Source organism: Drosophila subpulchrella, chromosome 3R (assembly GCF_014743375.2).
Source record: "Drosophila subpulchrella strain 33 F10 #4 breed RU33 chromosome 3R, RU_Dsub_v1.1 Primary Assembly, whole genome shotgun sequence".
Classification (NCBI taxonomy): domain Eukaryota; kingdom Metazoa; phylum Arthropoda; class Insecta; order Diptera; family Drosophilidae; genus Drosophila; species Drosophila subpulchrella.
Genome location: NC_050609.1, coordinates 545204 through 565488, shown reverse-complemented (window position 1 = coordinate 565488; position 20285 = coordinate 545204). Strand labels below are relative to the sequence as shown.

General features: G+C 38.6%; 2 protein-coding genes across 6 annotated transcripts in view; one reads left to right on the top strand and one right to left on the bottom strand.

The window, feature by feature from the left end:
* LOC119559875 (maternal protein pumilio) overlaps positions 1-20285 on the top strand; it is a 186030-nt gene that overhangs the window by 49322 nt on the left and 116423 nt on the right. The gene's annotated exons all lie outside the window — the stretch shown is intronic.
* On the bottom strand, positions 16340-18001 carry LOC119559913. The gene is made up of 2 exons (XM_037873095.1): positions 17836-18001; positions 16340-17783 (listed from the first exon to the last, which is right to left on the bottom strand). Exons 1-2 carry the CDS (start codon positions 17964-17966, stop codon positions 16658-16660), a joined length of 1257 nt encoding a protein of 418 aa, XP_037729023.1. The 5' UTR covers positions 17967-18001; the 3' UTR covers positions 16340-16657.

Here is a 20285-nt window from a genome sequence, read left to right as displayed (position 1 = left end):
GTCTATTTATTTGCCACATTTTCCGTCTTCCTCATTTCCACCCTCTTCTCTACGCCTGTGGGCTGGTTTGGGTGGGGTTGACATTTTATGATTGATTGATTTCTGTTTGCTATCAATTATGCATAACATTTTGCACGCTTCGGCAGCTTTTGCTGCTGAACAGCAGCAGCAGGGTCGGCCGTTGTCATTATTTTGTTAAAATTATTTTAATGAAATTTCAATGATAATATAATTTTGCGGGCTTCTGTTTTGGTCTCTTCTCTGTGTATATATATGAATTGTGAGTGTGTCTGGTGTCTCTGCCACTGAAATTGAGATGGTAAATTATTCATAGAATACACAATTCATTTCATTTTTAATTGCCCGAGAAACTGAAGCGTGTGTCAAATGATATTTCAAGTAATTACCGATAATGATCATTGATTCAATATACCCGTAGGTTAATTGTAACGTAGGAATTATTTTGCATATGAAAATTATTTGAGCTTGAGTTTCTCGAGATTGTTATAATTAGCATCACCGATTTATCCTTGTGTTTTCCTCACCTGACCCACAAAAATGATTTAGAAAATTGTTTTACCTAGCTGGGGCTAATTATAAAATCATTTCATTACCTATTTCCCATTCCATCAATAGGCATCATTCTGTCACTCATTTTTTGGCTCTTCTTTTAAGCCAGACGACCTTGAAGTGACAACATTGATTAACACGTTGTCAAAAGGCAAAATATTTTCGTTCATTAAAAATGTACTTTGTACGGTTGTTTAATTTATAAGAAACATTTTTGTGTGCTGAGTGCAGAATTTTTTATTTTCAATATTATGCTTAAAAAAAAAAAACCTGCATATCCCATCTCTTGGTGCTTCGACTAATTAGGTTGACCTAGTGACACTTGGATATATATAAAAATCATGAAAGAAAATACAAAATATTTTAATTAGGTTATGTTTCAATGAAAACATTTAAATATTGGGGATTGGATAGATAGAAAGGTTAAAAAGAATGAAGTACAGAAAGAAGGCAAGTATACATATAAAAAGAGAATTTGGAATGGGAAAGTAGAAAGGAATACTTAATAAACATATTTAAATTTGTTGAGGATATCAAACGAAAGTTAAGCTCATTTTCTTTAGCAATGTAAAACTATTGGTTAAAAGAAATCAAAATGGAATCATAAAATCTGTGACTTTCAAAGTAAACGGTCTTGGTTTTTTTTCCTACTCTCCTTATTTTTATATGTTTGTTTGCCCAAGTCGGTTTCAATCAAAATAAATAAATTTGTATAAAAAAATGTCCAGAAACACATATTTATATTTATTTTTAATTTTTAGCTATACTTTACTCCAAAACTATTATCCACCAATCGTTTTCTTTTGAACGAAGTTCCGGGGCATAAACTAAATTGGCATCCCCGCGATCCAAACAAGTTGACAGTTCACCCCGATGACGCATTTGTCGAAACTGCAAGACCACAGAAACCTTCAAAACAACATTTGATTGACCACTCAAAAGCGGCCCCTTGACAGTTTTAGGCATTTTGGCATTTTGCTTATGGCGCAAAAGCTCTTCCTGCTAACCCACACACACACACGCACGCCACATCATGATTGCATAACACCCACACACACCCATACACTCGCTAGCAAAATAATTGATCCCATTGTGCTTGAATTGTAGTGCGTTTGGGTGTGTGTGTGTGTGCTGCGTGTTGTGTTGTTGTGTATGTGTGCGTGTGTGTGTGTTGACAGAAGCAGGCGGCCAGGACATGTGACATCCTGCCGCTGAAGCCCCACAAATTCTCTGCCGTTGACAGTCGCCCCTTTAGCCGCCTCCCTACCCCTCTGTTCTGAAACCCAGCCCCCTTCGCATTGTCATAGGCGTCGACTTGCTGAAATTGGCTTTTGTACAGCGGTCGAGAGAAAAAAGGGGGGTGCGAGTAAAAAAAAAACATACGAGGGAATGCCAACCCAACAATAGCTAAATGCAAAAATATTTTTCACACAAATCGTGGCTCGTCGCTCTTTCATATTCAGTTTTATAGATTGGAGGGCGGCAACACACAAAAACTAATGACGAAATGTTTGATTTTGACGTTTTTATTGATTTGTGAAGTGCACTCTGCATACATGTGTCCCCTATGCACAAAATGGAATTTGAAATATGGAATGCAACTGACTGCGGAATGTCCCTAATGAGGCCCGGAGTGCTCGTCAAATTGTATCAAAAGGGAAATTTACTCAAATTTTAAAACAAATAATATTCTATATTTTAAAGGGGAAGCCATTTGATTTTATATTCCATTTTTATATTTGGTAGCTGCATTTTATATTTGGTAGCTGCATTGCTGAAGCTTGTTTGCTAGCTCTTTTTTTGTCTGTCTGAAAATGTGTTAAGCACATCTGTGCCAGTCCTTGGGAATATTACAGAAAAAATCAGAGTTATGGTATCGGAAAAATAAACCTATCAAATAAGGGAATGATTATAATTAACTAGGGATCAGGGAAATATGTTTGAAATCATTTTCTTCGTTATAATTACCCTTGCTATTGAAAAATCATTAAAAAATGAGAAAAAATTACCAATTTCGATAAAAAAAAAGTATTTTACCAGCAATACAATTTTTAGACCTCATATCCCAAAGCTGTTATAAATAGGTACTAACTAAAGATCCATACCCCAAAATTCCTTTCAACTGGTCACTCTAAAAAACTGCTTTAAGTGCCAGCCATTTTTAAATACTCCCAACAAAGCTCTCAAATATTTTAGTTTCTATTTTCTTGTATTTCAACGATCAAAAATGCATAAATGTCAACTTGCCTTTAACAAAAGAAGAACGAAGTATATGAAAAAATGGCTAGAATATATCGCAATGTCCAATAGCCAATGAAAAAATAAATAAACAAAAGTAAAACAGGAGTATCAGCATCGATGGCCACAACAACAAGGACAACAACGAAAAATCTTTCAATAAAACAATTTACTCAATTGGCTCAATGACTCGTCGAGACTTTGGAGCTGTATTTTTTACCCTTGTTGTTTTGTTTGCAGTTTTTATGAGGCAGCGTCGGCGATGGCAGACAAAGGCCAAAGTAGCGGTTGGGGAAAAATAAATGGGGAGAGGTAACTTCTATTTAGTTATGTGGCTTGTTTCATAGGACACCAGAAACAATAAAAGTGGGGAAAAGCAGAGCGGTAGAAAAGAAATAAAATGAAAAAAGAAGGAAGAGCCTGTTGATTTCACCGATAACTGTATAGAAATTCTCTAAAATATATAAGTTATGGAAAAAATTCCACCATTTGCTTATAATTCTCAACTATTCATTTGGAAATATGAAAATTATTATAATGAAAATGCAATTCTGACTCGAAATAATTTCTAATAAATATATTTCTTTTTATATATAATAAAAAACTATAATCCAAACATTCTTTGTTCGATTACATTTTTGAAAGTGCCAATATACCTTGAAAAATCTTTCAGTACAGGGTATGAGAAGCCCATGGGGCTGCAGTTTTTATTTGTCCGCTGACGGCGTCGTCGTCGCCGCCGCCTACTACACATTTCCATTTTTCCAACCCCCCCCCCCCCCCCCCCAGTTTTTTTTTAAACTTCTTTCAATTTTGCCAATATTTCTACAGTTTTTATTTACCTACCTGGGGTGCTCCTCTTCTGCTGGCGTCGCGTTGCATGTGTGTCGCTGTCGTTTGGCGCCATTGTGTCCTTGTGCCATCATTTCCCCACCCCCCCTTGAACCCGCCGCCCTTTTCGACCCCCTTTTTCTCCCCCTCTGTGTACTGTTTCAATTTAGCGCATGTCGTCATAGCAGCCATTGATGCATAAATAATGGAGATGTGTGGGTGGCATCGCAGGGAGTGTAGCGTTTTGTTGGACTAGCTTTAACTGTCAGTCAGTCTGCCAGGCGCTGGCTATTATTTCTTTTTTTTTTTATTTTCTCCTTGCCTCCATTTTGGGTACCCAAAACTCCCAGGATCAGTTTCCCTCTAACTGCATTTTTTTCGCTGGATATTCCAGTTTCTTTATGCACTGGGTGGTCTCCTTTTTCTGCCTTTGTTTGCCCTTGTGTGCTGAGCCATTCAGAATTGTCGCTTTATTTGCCATTCAAAACAATTTTTATCGATTGTCCTGTGTGCGCTATGCGAACAATTTAACGGGATTTAATAAAAATGTAGATGGTTTTTAAGTTAAATGTTTGTTTATCATTGAATGAAATGGTGGGTATACCTAGCAAAGGGATGTAAACTCAGAAGCCTTAACTCCTGTGCGAAAGGCCAATTGTTCAGCATTGGGGTTTTAATTGCCTGGTTGGATATTCAAAACCTTCAAATTGAACTCCCATTGAATTTGGGCAATTTCGCCACCTGTCTAGCTGCCTAGCTGCCCAGCTGGTCTGCGGAGCACGCACTGCGTATGCGTGATATGCCTGTGCTAACAATCAACATGGCGAGCTGATGCCAAGAATTGAGCCAATCATACAGACTTTAGCTTGGCCTTCTGCCACTGCCAGTCGGATAAAGGAACCCCTTCCCCCTGGAAAACCAGGGAAAATCGAGGAAAACAGAAGCTGTTGCTGTTGCTGCTCAAAAACTCAATTAAAACGCCTGCGAATGTGTGCGTTCGTGTCAATTAGTTAGTTAGGCCCCGAAAACCAACCAAACCAGCCAATTATATTTTTGCAACACAATTTACGCATGAGTCTGCACACAAAAATATGCTCAATAACCTATTAGTAAAATTTAATTATGAATTGAATTATGGGGAAAACAGGGAGAGAGAGGTGAATTGGCCATAACCATTCAGTTGGCTCGCTCAGCTGTACTGTAGAATATACACAAATATGTTTAAATTGGTTGGAATTCGGACAGGCTCTCGACCAAAAACCAAACAAAATCGGTTAAGGTATTCGGTGAAGGGTTAAAATGAGCTTAGGGCCAAATATATTTCTTACAATCCACATTTTAGTTTGTAAAATTATTCAAACAAATAATGATAACAAATTTTAAACTCATGATTATGATAATAATTTATATTGTTTGATAATTTGGTTAAGCTTTCACAATTAAATTCCATAATAAATTCGAGTAAAAAAATTAATTTATGTTCTTGATTATTTCCCACACTTTCCCAACCTGATACCGATATTACCTGCAGCTGATTTATCGACATCATAAAGTGTCTGGCTGCACTACGTGCCTCTCATTTAATCCAGTCTCATGCGAGATTTACCCTCAATCATAAACAATCAAGGAGTGGAGAAAGTTTTTGCAGAATATCTTTTGAAAATACACTCGACCACCCTCCGTTCTTATCTACAGTATCCATTGGATTTGTCCTTCGACTGTTTGTGTGTGTGTGCAATGTATCCTTAAGTCGACCGGGAGATTCTATAAACTCTTGCAATTTTGCCATTGGCACTTAATAAAACCTAAACAAGTAAAATTCTTAAATGGCAATAAATGTTTGGTGCGGGCGATGCGTAGTGTGGAATCTGCTGTATTACACATGTGCAAATATAGAGCCAATTAATTATTATGAAATCCGGTTTTGCAGCAGCCCATTTCAGGCAATTTCAAGTGGCATTTGAAAATCATTTAAGCAACAAGAAGAATAGGAGGAATATATATTTCTGGTAAATATTTTCGATGCATGCGTGTGTTTGTTATTGTTATGGCCATTGGAGGCAAATCCCAGAATGCAAGTTTGCATCTCCCGGGTGGCAAGTGTTATGTTTGCTCTGCTGCTTAAGCAGCACTTTGGTCCCAGATGCTTCTGCTTTTGCTTTTGCTTTACTTTTAATAAACAATATACATTTACAGTAAATAATTGCCCGGGATCTCTGTTCTTGCCAGCTGAATTTATTTCATCCAGTATCTTCTCTTCTGTCTCGACATTTATTTACATATCATGTGTGGACTTCTGCGGATGGCTGCCTTGCATTTGAATTTGAATTCAATAAATTGCTTTCAATTTTCTTTCTTTGGATTAGCATTTGACCAGTTTTGTGGCTTTGGACTGCTGATTGCCATGAATTAGAAATGGTCAAAGGGCAAAATGTAAAAGTAAAACGCAAATCGGCAAAACTAAACCAAGAATCAGCAAAAATGTCACATTAATCCCAAAACTTGCTGCAAATGCCGGATGCATGAATCACATACATATAGAGTAGATATATATATTCAGTAACCAGACAACAATGTGCTCAATTAAATACACAAAACCGAATCCAAAAAAAAGATTCCAGATTCCACCCCAGACTTGGCAAACAAACTTTTTAGCTGTGATGGATGCAACAAGAGTCCAATGACAATTTTCTTCTTTTCCTTACCCTGGGCGCCATCCGAAACGAAAAATCTGTCTACTCCAGTCGCCCTCGCCGAGGCTCTGAGGAGTCTCAGTTTCAGACTCTCGGGGTTATGGCTGAAATGGGGGCAAAACTCTTAATTAAATTGAATTGTTTGCCATGTGTTTTTGCCAGTCCAGACGCTCAGACAATAGCCAACAGTGAGGATAACCGAAATTGGGAGCAACAGGAGGATTGGATAGGTTTTTCTGAGAGAAAAATCCTGCAGCCACAGCAACAATTCCCAGCTTGCCACGGGAAATTATGATGATGGCATTTTCACTTTCGGTCTAGTCAAGTGTGCAGCGAATTCAGTTTACAAGATTTTATAATGATTGGAATTTCTGCTGACCGGCATAAAATTGTTATTCTTATTTCTTTGTGTTATCTGCATATTTTTGAAAAAGTTTGTATAAATATGTTTTTGAATTTATTCTGAATCGACCACACTCTTAAATCTTTCACCAAGCGATTGGTGTTTATTTAAGCTGTACCTGGATTTTGATTGATTTTCACCTTGTCCTTTTTTCTTTCTTATCCAAACAAAAATTTACATTTTCATTGGTGTAAATGGTCTTGGATATTTTGGACCCTTTAGCAAAAACATTGGCCAGTTTACAATGGATGTATATCCTTTGTTCGCAGAAGTTTCTGTAAAATAGCAACAGTATAACCTTAAGCTGCTGGTCCCTAACTCCTTTTGTTTATTAAAACTTCGATGTGAAACTGCTTTGTGTGATTTGTGGCTATTGTTGGCTTGCTTATGGGTATTTGCATACAACACGTTTTGATGAAATGGATATTTGGTTAAGTCAGACTACAGCTCTTGTTTGATTTACTTTTTGGAATCAACCATTGAGCAATGTTAAATAGATAGTGAGAAATGCAATTTATATATTAGAGTGACCAGGTGATACTTTGTTATCTGTTACAAATAAATTATAAGATTTATTTAAAATAAATGCTGTTAATATATTAATATTCTTATTACCATACCATTGAGGACATTTGAGTGCGTAAAAGTAATTCCAGAATAATTGAAAAGCCACAAGGCAAATTGGCATACCCAACGAATTAAACAAGGATGTTGAGAAGGCAAGAGTGAAATAGAATTCGAGGAACTCTGTGAAACTTTATTGCTGCCATGCAATTACAGCTCCGAGCACAGCAGCCAACTCAGAGGAATTTCCATTTTTGATGCCACTGATGTCAGGCCATATCCACCTCTGCATTCCGGTATTCTTCAACATCCAACCACCAATCTCCAACCTACTGAACTTCCATCATCCCGTTTCACATCCGGTTCTGTTGCCTGTGAGAATTTCGCTTTGTTTTGTCGCCGTGCGGTCGCATAAATTAGCGCAACTTTAATCTGATTTTAATTGGGGGTGGCAGCGTGCAAAAAGGGAGAAACGGGGGCGGAAGACCAAAGAGGTTTAGCTGCTAAATCCTTGTTCTTTCTATGGGCTTAGAATTCTTCTCATTGCTGTTTTCGCTGTGAAATATTAATGAAAGGAGAGCCGGATGAGAGCATCAAGTGGGACAAGGACTAGGAGAGCTTAGAAGACACATCCCTTTCCACTACCAGCTTATCTTTTTCCCCTTCCCCAGGCAAAAGTTGTAGATAAATTTAACCCTCACCCACTCCATGTTGTCCTCCCGTGTCCTTTGGCCCCCCCCCCTTTGATATTTATATTTATTTGTTCAAGTTTTGAAAAGCGTAATTTGCTCTTTTAATTTCATTTCACGTTCTATTTGCTTGCCTGGTGATTCATGGGCGCGCTCAAAGGGGTCTTTTATATGTATCATCGTGGGGCTTTATGTTGGTTCACCTTTTAATAGGCTTTACTGAGTGTCAGAACGGAGATATGAATAGGTTTGTTTTTAGGAAATGCGTTTAAGAGTTTTTATAGCTAGAACTTGTCTTAAAAGTGCTGAAACACGTGTATTATTAAATATTATAATGTTTCTCTACAAATTCGAAAAGTGTTATCGTGCAAATTAGGAAAAGTTTGCCCTAGTATCCCCCTTGGGCTTTAATTTTGAAAGAATTTGTGCAAATATTTCACTAAATTCTGCAAGCAGTGCCTAAAAATGCCCCGCCTGCGAGTGTATGCGTAATGAAAAGGACATGACAATGAATTAACACCCAGCAGATGGCCAAGGAAAATGGCAAACGAATCAAAACGGAATGGAATGGGGCGGTATGAATTGGGAGGGAAACGGAAGTGGGTAGAGCACAAGCCGAACGAAACGGAAGCTATCATCGTCATGGCTTTACCATGACCAGTTGGTAGCTAAAACTCTGGACTATGTCTGTGCTCGTCGCTGGGTCCTACTGCCCGTTTACACATGAAAAATTTGGTCTTTTGTTCTAATATATCGTTACTTAGTTTTTGAGGATATTGCCAATATCGATCATCAATTTATATTTCCATCTCAGTTCTGTTTGATACTGTATCGATTTTTGACCTGTAGGTCGATATATACTCCCAAAATATCTATATCATGTTTGATATATCAATAATGTATTTGATATACCAATAATGTATTTGATACACCAATAATGTATTTTATATATCGGTCCAATTTCAACCAATTACACAAAAAGTTAAGAATGGATATCTTTCGATAATATCGATATTTATAGGCTAAGTACGATGTAGTTCGATATTGAAAATTTTGATACATCAAATAACGATTATATGATATGATTTTTTTTGTCAATACATCTTCTCCGAGTTTTCTTGCCGTCATGCATAAAGAATTTTTCGATGTGTATGAGCATTTGTGTCCTGGCATGCAAGGACTATTCCGAGCGCATTTAAGGGGCGAATTTTTGTCGAAATAAAACCATAAGATGCTTGAAATGCCAAGCGAAAAATAGTTTTGACTGTTGGCTGTTCCACATGGTGGATAAGAGGGCGGTTGGCTGGCAGGGGGGCGTGGCCAGAGGAATAGCGGCTGTTGCTGTCTGCAGCGTCAGCAAAGCTCTATATACCCATCTCCCTTTCTAACTCTGCTGCCTCTGTCTCTTTCTCTTTCTCTCTCTCTAGTCAAACACAAAACCATGGCATGTGCAATTTTCATAGTAGTAATGACAGCGAATTTGTATTGGTGTGCATGTGTGCGTTATCAAAGCGCAAACAATGTCCTGCAAAGTAGCAGGATATGCCTGCCTGCATGCATGCACGTGTATGTGTGTGTATCTATGTCCTTATGCCAGTTATTCAGCGTAAATTCTGCAGCTTTTGTATGCGCACCGTCGTGCGGAAGTGTTGATAAACCCACCAACCATCCTGTCCCCCGAAAACTCAAGGACATTCCTCATCAGCCAAAAAAAAAAAGTGAACTTCATTTGCCGTTGCATACTTTGAAGGGCAGGCGAAACTTTTCCTCTGCCTTTTCATTTCGAAATCCCTTTAGGGGATAATTTTCAAGTATTTAGTGATAATTGCCCTAAGATCATTTACATTTTATGGTCATTAAACTAAAGGGAAATTACCTAACGATAATATTTGTATTAAATTAAATTAAGGATTGAATACTGTACAAATTCCCAATACAATTATTTTAATTACAGGATCATTAAAAGTTTAAATTTGTGGTGGTCGAACTATATGTCTCATTAAGCATCCGAGGTTTTTTACAAACGCTTCCGTTACTTCTCAGCAAAAAAGAAAAGTCCTTTAAATGCTTTACTTTAAGTTTGGGCTGCACTTGACATACTTATCCTCATAACTATTTTATGGGCCTCTGTTTGCTTAACCACCAAACGAATTCCACAATGCACATCGCCAGTGTGTGATGATGGAAAACTTTTTTTCCCCACCCGTGCATATTTTTCAATTTTCCGGTTTCGCCGCCCCGCCCACCACCACCGTATGACAAAAGTTTCCTCTGCTTTTTCACACTGCTGTCCGATCGCTTCAAGGACAAGTTGTTGCCGAAGCCAGAGTTGAAATATATATAAAATAAAAAAATAAATTTTTCCTTCGGCCGGATGATATATGGATAGGGCACTTGAACGCAGGCCTCTCCTGGTGACCTCTTCCGGTGCCCCTCCTCCTCCTCCGCCCCCTTTTTGCATTGCTGGGGCGTTGGCAGCCTGTGTTTTATATACCTTTGCCTGAGTGAGAGGGTAAAGGCAATATATATATATATGTACAATTCATTCTCTGTTTTATTTTCGCAGCAGTTGTTTTCAGTTGATTTTTACACTATTTTCCTTGTACGGAAAACTTTAACCCCACCGCCAGGACACTCGCTCTCTCTTTTGGTTTTGCGCAAACAATACTTCAAGGTTGTTGGAAATGGGTTTTCGGTGCGGTCTGAGTTGGGTCTGCGTGTGCTATTGGAAATGTCGGGGGTCAAGAAGCGTTGTCAACTTTTATGATATGTTGAAAATGCATTGACAATGCTGGCGAACAATGTATCGCATGTTTGTGATAAGGGCATGAAAGCAGAGGTATGGCATGAGGAACGGGGTGAGATAAGAGATTCAAATTGTTTTTTCTATTTGGTTTAGTGAAATTGGTAAGCTAGACAGCAGGTTATGCCAGAGAGATTAAAATATTTTAAATAATTAGATGGAATCAATATTATTGTTCATAATATAAGGGCATGAAAGCAGAGGTATGGCATGAGGAACGGGGTGAGATAAGAGATTGATATTGTTTTTTCGATTTGGTTTAGTGAAATTGGTAAGCTAGACAGCAGGTTATGCCAGAGAGATTAAAATATTTTAAATAATTAGATGGAATCAATATTATTGTTCAATTTAAAAATAGAAAATGTAATGTTATATCAATATTGTTACTTTGGACAACTCATTATGTACAACAATCTCAGGTTTTGCCACATATTTGGCAACTTTGCTAAACTTTCATATCATGTCCGATTCTTTTGTGTTTGTCGGTATCGCCTGACTGCATTTCAATTTTAGAGATTGCAACTGTTTTTGTGTGCGTAACATTTAAAGTGCCTTGCCCTCTGGCATCATGCTGCACACACAATTCTCCATCATAACTGTCAAAAACCGACAGAAACTCATTCCATACCATACCATACCATACATTCATATATAGAGCGACACAATTGCAAAACATAAACAGAAAAGTTGTAATCACAGCTGTCCGAGGCGAGAGTATAAACCATGCCCAGATATGGTGGACCATGAGGGATCTATGGCTCTTAATGGGCAAAATGGGGCGAGGAGAATGGGGGAGTTAGTTATGAGTGATATGGGGGTTTTGCTTTTGCGAGCGATAATCATAATCAGCAGACTGTTGTTGCAACTGTCACTGCATCGCACACACACACAATTTATTTATATTTTTCCGGCCAAGCAGACGTTGCCATCATCATCGTCATCATATATGGGTCTGCCGCAGTTCTCCATCTGTTTTGCGGTTCCTGGTGATGAAACCGCAGCGGCGACACTCGTTCGTTTTAATTGTTATTGTCAAAATGCCAACTTTGATGCTTCCTCAGAAGAATGCATCTCTAAACTGACTAGATTTATAAGAATATATAACTAATTCCGAAAAGAGAATGAGGAGGTTTAAAGAAAGTGTTATCTGTAATCTTGAAAAGAGAGGAAACTTTTTGTCGTATACCATACAAATATTGTATTTTAAATTTTAATTCCAAACCCACTCCAATTTATTGTGCAAACATTGTTTTGGTCCCACTTCAAACCGAAACCTTGTTGACTAATGTAGACTGACAGTGCGTGCAGATGTGTGCAGTGGCTTATAAGTGTGACACAGAATGTGTAATTTGCACTTAATTGTCACAAATAAGCGAAAGGAATTTGTAATTTTTATTTTTACAATGTGCAATCCTCAATGGAATCGCTTCCCTTCCCTTTTTCCTCTTTGGGGTGTGATTAGCTTAGTTTCCATTACGAGGAGAGGCTTGGCCCAATTTTCTCTGCCATTTAATTAGCATTTTGTAATACATTTGTCGTAATGCCCCCGAGTATTTCATTTACCCGAGCCCCCAACACCCTTCTTTGGGGAGAACTTTTCATTTTAATTAAATTGCTTTATTGTCCAGCGGTTTGTCGGATGATTACATGGATTGCATCTGTTGGTGGAAAAGTCGACAGCGAGGCGTTCGACTTTAATGCAAATTAAGTCAGTTTGAGTGATAGATATATTTCCCAACACGATTAATCTGAAAAAAAGGTGAAGGCATACGAATGCACTTTAATGAAATTGAACTATAGAATTATATTATTGTAAGATTTATGTGCTTTTGCTTAGTTTCAATACATTTCTTAAATCATTTTTAAAAAATATATAGTTTATGTTGTATAAAATATATTTTTTAATGGTGAGCCATATTTTTTTGTAGTTTTTTAAGCACCTTCCATCTCTTCTTTGAAATCCCCTTGATCTTTGGGCGTATGTGGTTGAGAATGGGGCGTGGCATGACAATACATTTTTGTGGCATGCGGTTCGCTTTAGTGGGTGTCGACTGCTCGTTTCTTCACCTTTTTTTCCCCCTGAACTGCAAATGTGTTTATCGCCAGCACTTAACCCATTTAAGCCGGGTGCTGTGGTGTGTTTTCCTGGTCCCTAGACCACACCCAGCAAATGGAGAAAAGTGCTAAAGTTCGCCCCGTAGATTCTCCGGGGAATTGATGAACATGCGTGTGGAATATATAGATGGTGGCAATATGCTTGAGTTTGCTTATATCTAACAAATGACTGTCCCATTAAGTGGATGATGACTGGGCCAAAAATCACCCCCTTGTGCTGTCGCCTGTGCAACCATATTTAATTGCCACAAATTAATTAAATTAATGAATTGTTTGGAGAGAAGATTTCCAGTCATTTGTCTAAAAATTAGCCAAGCCATGACACATGATTTTCCTTGAAGTTCCGCTGCTAATGATTTTTCTTTTTCCCCATTTCCCAGAATATATTTTTCCCAGCTGAATGGGAAAATTAATTTTTTCTTGTTTGCGATTATTTTACGGCATAAACGAAGGGAAATATATAAAACTTTTATTAGGCTTATAAAGTTGATGTTGATTTCAGTGTTAAATTGGGTTGAAAAGAAGAAGGAGAACGGAGAGTTTTCCCGGCCTGATATCAACATTTTGCTCCCACTTTTTGTTGTGGTGCCATTTTTATGTCGCATTCAGTAAAGCCGAAGAGGAAATGGAAAATGTTCTCTCATTCCGTGTGTTTGTGGCCAGATAAAGTTGTCATTTCAGGCAGACGAATCGGATATTGTAGAATATTGGTCGTTTTGACTGCTCTGTTGTCCATTATTTCGAGAAAATCAATTACGTCAATGACAAATAAAAGTGTTCGCAAAAATAAAATCATCGTAAATGTGCGTTTATTGTTGGGGATTTAAGTGAAGGCAATTTGTACGGGAAATTAGTGCCGACAGTGCAAAAAATATTATATATACATTTAATCAAACATTTTGGGCTTATATTACAAACATAATTTTTAACATTTGTATTAATATTATTTAAAAGTAAAATTTTAATTACATTGTTTAGCAACGTTTCTTTCTAAGACATATCCTTTTCATTTTGGGACCAGTTAAAAAACGATTAGTTTTTTGTAGCCATATTTTCACCCTGACCGGTTTCATCGATTTATTCTTGGTTATATAACAGCCATTGATCATTTCACAGGCTCAAAGCGAACGACTTTAATCGCAAATACATTTATATATTATGACATCAGCTCGAAGCCCACGCCCCATAAATCTCTCCGAGAAGTGGGGGAAAATTGAGGAAAAATGGAACACTTGTTGCCGTGCCCCTCCCACTTTTTCAATGCCATCTGTTGGGGGTAATAAACATGGCGCCTCATCTTCCCGCCCCGCAGATTCTATCCCAGAATTCCATAAAAACCCACCAAAAAAGCTCTGGAAAACATTCGCTGTCGTCTCGGCTAAACAATAAATGTCATATGGTTGGCACATCAACACTTTATGTGCTTCACTGGCCCCCAAAAATGTCCTTGCTCTTATTTTCCTTGGTATGGGTCAGCCAAATGAAAATCTTTACACGCTTTTAATTTCCTTGCTCCCCAAAGTATGCAGAAAATGTCTTCCCATCACACTTTCACTTAGTCTGACTGTTCATAGCATTTTTATAGCCCAAATGAAATAAAACAAGAAAGAACGCTATAGTCGAGTGCCTCGACTATCAGATACCCGTTACTCAGCTTAAGGGACCAAAGGGAAATGGAAATAAGCAAGCAGCAAAGCAAGACTGAAATGCGCCACCTACCGGAGGTAGACAGATTTAAGCGTTATGGGCTTTAGGGTGGGCGTGGCAAATTTTTTTTTGGTCAATCGATAGGTATTGACGAGACCGATACAGTTCAGTTAAAATTTTGTATCTAGCATGAAAATTGTGGGCGCCACAGGCTTGGGCGGTTTGTGGGCGTTAGAGTGGGCGTGGCATATTCGCGTATCAAAATTGCGCTGCGTACAAAGCTACGGAATCTAAATCTGAAATCCTGATTCTATATCTTTGATAGTTTCCGAGATATCCACGTTCATATTTACGATTTTTTGAAGTTTGGGGGCGGTTTGTGGGCGATAAAGTGGGCGTGGCAAACTTTTTTTTACTCAATCGATAGGTATTGATGAGAACAATACATTTCAGTTAAAATTTTTATTCTAGCATCAAAACTGTAGGAGCCACAGTTTTGGGCGGTTTGTGGGCGTAAAAGTGGGCGTGGCACTCTACTGAAACAAACTTGCGCTGCGTAAGAAGCTCAGAAATCTGCACGCCAAATCTCAATAGCCTAGCTCTCATAGTTTCCAAGATCTCAGCGTTCATCCGGACAGACAGACGGACAGACGGACAGACGGACAGACGGACAGACGGACAGACGGACAGACGGACAGACGGACAGACGGACAGACGGACATGGCTAGATCGACTCGGCTAGTGATCCTGATCAAGAATATATATACTTTATGGGGTCGGAAACGCTTCCTTCTGCCTGTTACATACTTTCCGACGAATCTAGTATACCCTTTTACTCTACGAGTAACGGGTATAATTATGACCAGCAGAAAATTAAGAATGTGAAAGAGCAGAAAAAGGGACGGAGACATATAAACAAAGCTTGGCGTTCATCCTTCGTCACACCCACATATCATCCCTTCTTTGGACACTTGTTCCGTCACCTACTTGGATCTGTTCCATATATAATGTATTATATATATATTATATACCCATTAGTTGGTAAATACAAGATTAAATCGATTTAAGAATGACATTTAAAAGCTTCAAAGTTTGGAAATCCTCGAGAATGATTTATATATATAAATTTTTTTTTGAAAATATTTTTTTTTAAAATGGTTTTGGAGTTAGTAAGAAGTATACAAAGTTCTTAAATAATTTCTATATATATTTCTATAATTTCCCTTAGATGACTAAGAAAGGAAGACCTGAATTACCCTTTCTTACTCTGCTTTCTAGTTTACGACTTCAATTTGGCCAAATGAGTCGTTAATTTTGACTTTTCATGGGCCATACCACCCCTCTTTACTCGTCTTTTCGCATTTGGCCAATGGCAGAGTTAGTTTCCTTTTTGGGCCCACTTTTATTGTAATTTTGTGGCCTTTAATTGAATTTTATTAGCAGTTGTACTTATTATTTGCTCAGCTCGAATTCCCCTTGCCTCCCAACTGCCCATTTAATTGTACACTTTATTTGCTGGGCAGGAAAATGGGGCAGAATGGTGGATCGGTTTCTGGTTTCTGTTTATGGGGTAGTTTCTTCACTTCCACTCTTGGGACTTTTCTCCCTTAGTTTGGCTCTATTACAGCCTGTGTGCGCATCTAATGAGAGTTTGTTTTAGTCGGGAAAACCCGCAGAATTGAAATCAAAGAAGCCCTTGAAAGTAATGTATTTCTCTATTACTTGTTTCTGGCTTTCTGGGCCACCCATTTTCCTACAGAAATGTATTCTTTGGGAACAGAACCTCTTTAAATGTTTAAAGTTAAGTGGTTTATACTTTATTATATTTTATAAAATGCCTTTTCATTCTTTTTACTTTCAGGTAAGGGCTTTAAGAACTTTCGACGTTATATTTAAATATTTATAAGGGGTAAGCCATAAATAATTTTTAATTTTAAAGAAACTAAATCTTAAGTTAAACTTGATCGTAAAATCTGTTACTAACCTTAATGCAACGGTTTTAAAAGGAAGTACTTTGCTGATTTCATTATAAATAATTAACAGATTAATTTACATAAACTACATAAGAGTAACTGAAAACCCATATTGCCGATGCGACTTTAGATTATGGTCGATATCTTTTCGTACGAATGTTATTTTTGCGCTTCTTTCGCGTGATCAACTTAACATATCGAACTTTAGTTCGACCCCTAGATCTAGTGGGTCTAGATTTATGTCCCTTTGAGGAATTGGTATAGGAATTTGTAGTGGGTTTCGACCAACTGTTGCTCATTGTGGGGCTAGTTAAGGAAGGCTGCCAAGGCTGGGAAATCATCTCATTGGAGTTGCTGTAGGGATCATAGTTTCCCCCTCCATCATAACCAGACACTGGGCTATGGGCATCATTTAGAAAATCCTCCATTGTTGGTAGTGATGGCGAGATGCTATTATCCTGTCCGCTAAATGCCACAGCACTATCATAACCCTGGGCATGATCCTGATCCATTTCTTCCGATCCTGATGGATTATATCCACCATATTTATGGGGCGTACTCATCACCATCACTTCCTCATAGTCCTCATGTTGGGGTTGCTCATCCTGATAGTCATCAAAGTTTTCCGACAGATCCTCATCTTGATAATAATACGGTTTACTCTTAAAGTAATTGGAATATTCCTTGATTGGATTTTTAAGCTTCGAACTAGACTTCTTTCGTTTGCGTCGTCCACCGAATTTCGAAAGATATTCTTTTTGCAGAGCCTCAAGGAAATTGTTATTGAGTAAAGAGTTACTCTCCACTTGATTATCCTCGGCGGAAGTATCGTCATCTTCAGTTTTGTGGGGTGTGAAAATTTGTTGTAGCAATTGTTGTTGCTTGGCCAACTTTAAAATCGGAGGTCTCATTGTCGTTGTGGTAGTGGTTTCACTCAAGGCCGATTCCTGATTGTAATTATCGAACAATGCAGGTCCATAGTTTGGCATCAAATTGGTGGGCGTTGGCATCAGAGTGGGCGTGGCTGCCGTGCCCATTAGCTGCATTAAATTGGGTACCATTGGCCCAGAGCTACCCACTGATGTTGTATAGCCCAAAAGTTGCACATGAGGTTTTCCCGGGAATTTTGGATGCAACGCAGCGATCGTTGTGGGTGGTGGTGCCGGAATTGGATGGATTTTTCGAGGTAATTTGTAGACATTATGGAAATGCGTATGCTGACGTACCACCTCCGGCATATGAAGACGGATGTGGACGCTGGAATGAATTGAACTAGGATTAAGTTATCAAACATGAGTACTTTTCTTACCGTTCCCCGCTACTTCCGCCCGGAACCGCCTGGCAACCCCCGAAGTTCAGGAGCAGTAGTATCCATGTGCCACAGAAGGCGATCCAGAGAACGGTGGAAGACGAATGGTGTTTCAGGATATCCAGATCCATGGCTCCATAACTTATGTGTGCGCTGGCTGTCGACCGACTTGTGACGCATCTCTCTGGTCAGTCGCCCACTTTTATTGCCTTGCAGCCGGAGCAGATTCAATTTCATCGGCTTGGGATGAGATGCTCACTGAACGGAAAAGGTGGGTTGGGTGGCTACCTCATCAGCCAGGGAAGTAGAGGAGAGGAGAACTACATCTCAACCTCACGTTTCCAATTGCGATTTTCATTTTGCAGCTTCCAATTTGTGGCGTTGCCTCCCTCTGACTTCCTTCCTTTGATATCTCTCTTGCTCTCTCTATCTTTGATATTCGATAGGTTTGAAAGTCGAGCGACAGACGACAGACATGCGGATTTCCATGGAAAGCCCCAGTCCGGTTTGGTTGGAGCAGCGGCGCATGCGTAACGTTTTCAATTTCAATTTACATCTATTTGTTTTTGTCTACGCACTTTGCTCGCTGACTTCATTTTTGTGCTGCCTGTCTCTTTCTATTTGTCCTGCTTTGGCCTCTCTTTCTGTCTGGCTCATGCGGTCTTTTTCTTTGCGGTATAGCTTTTTATGAAGCCGGAAAAATGCTCAAATAGGAGCATCCCAAACGAAGACCCTGAAAAGCTAACAAGGCTTCCAGAAAGTCGATCATATAAGGAAAATATTTTTGGGAGTAAAGTACTTTTTCATTCAGAACTCATCTGCTAGAAGTTATATCAAGAACGAAGTGTTCTTAAAAATTTCATTGCGCTAAGGTAAGAGACAAGGAGACATCGCCATCCCACCTTTTTCCTATCTTATCAGCATAAATATTAATCCCCTCAAAAGTTTGAAGTATGAGGCAACATTTTTAAAGGTTCTGTTTTACAATCTTCCATGATAGTTATCCGCTACTTTAACGACTTTTACTTGAAGTCCTTGAATTGAATTTTAAGCAACCCACGCTCCCCTTTTATGTCCTCTTTTACTCACTCTTTATCACTTATTTTTGCTGGATTCAGTTTGGCTTTTGTTTTCTGCCAGTCGGTGGGGGAAAGTCTTACTTAACCTTGGTAAAGTGCCAAAAAGACTTGGTAAGCTAAACGCAGCTAAACAGAAAATGCAGCCAAGTAACTTCCAAGCCACTAACTGCAGATGAAAAGTGAAGGAAATTTTTTTTTGGGGGGGGGGGGGGGGGGGGGGTGGTTATGGTGAAATGATGTGTCCCTTTCTGCCCTTCCGCAACCAACGAACGCATTTTTGGCAGCCAAAACGAGGAGTCAATGAAAGTGTTTTCGTTCAAGGATAACCAGAAACTTTTACCCAACCGAAAAAGGTCTTAAGCTGCTTAGCCTGAATTTAACATTTAAGATCGGAAGCCAGGCCAAAGTGAAAGGTTCTCCAGGTTATGTCTAGCCACAGTCTGTTCACAGTTTATTGCTCCGCGTTTATTGGTTAAGTAAAGTAAGTGGGATAGGGGGGAAAAAAAACCTGGCTAAAAGGAGAGGTGAAAAAATAATAAGCGTTCAATGGCTTTTTGCACTTACATCATCCATAATAGTTGGCGGCATTCGGGTAATCATCTCTCGCAATGATGATGATAATGACGATAATGCGTGAAAAAGGCAGCCACAAGTAAAGGAAAAATAACTATAGCATCCGTCAGCGCGGTAAGCACCTAACAACCGACAGCAAAAATCACAATCATCCACCGTTAAATCCAAGCAGCTTAGAACATGTACAAAAATATTACGTGAAAATGGAGGGAACGGATGAAAAGCATTTTCGTTATAGAGAACATTGAATGCCCTGAACTCTCAGTAAATAAAATGAACAAAGAAATGTTTATAGTAATATATTATATTCAAAAATACATTTAATATATCCAAAAGTTTATAGATATTTTTTAATAGTTAATATTTGTACATAATAATTTTTGGTCTTATATAATATTAAAGTCGTACATCTTCTTCAATACTTATACATAAAACAGTATAAAAGGCGAAAAAGTTAGCTAGTGAGGAGAGAACAACAGCGTAAAGATTAACAAGTCATGATTATTAGTTTGAAGAGAGCTATAAAAAGGGGGCTGGGTAAATCATAGGAAATCGGGGGCGGCGAAAGAATCAGACAGAGTGGGCGGTGAAGTTTCTTTATTCGAGCCCACGAAAGGAGCATGTTAAATGGTTTTGGGATGGAGAGATGATTTTCAGCTTCCTCTCATTCTATGGTTGCAAATTGTATGTGTGTGTTGCGACTTTTGGCTGACCTTTTTTAAGTGGTTTTCGGTCTTAGCCAAAGTTTTCCGGCATCCGTTGGAGTTTTTTTTTGTGTTTTTTCCTCAAAGCCATTAA

Coding starts and splice junctions, on each gene's coding strand:
- LOC119559913 (XM_037873095.1), bottom strand. CDS start 17,966: ATGGATCTGGATATCCTGAAACACCATTCGTCTTCCACCGTTCTCTGG. Junction 17,784..17,835: donor GGCGGAAGTAGCGGGGAACG/GTAAGAAAAGTA, acceptor AATTCATTCCAG/CGTCCACATCCGTCTTCATA.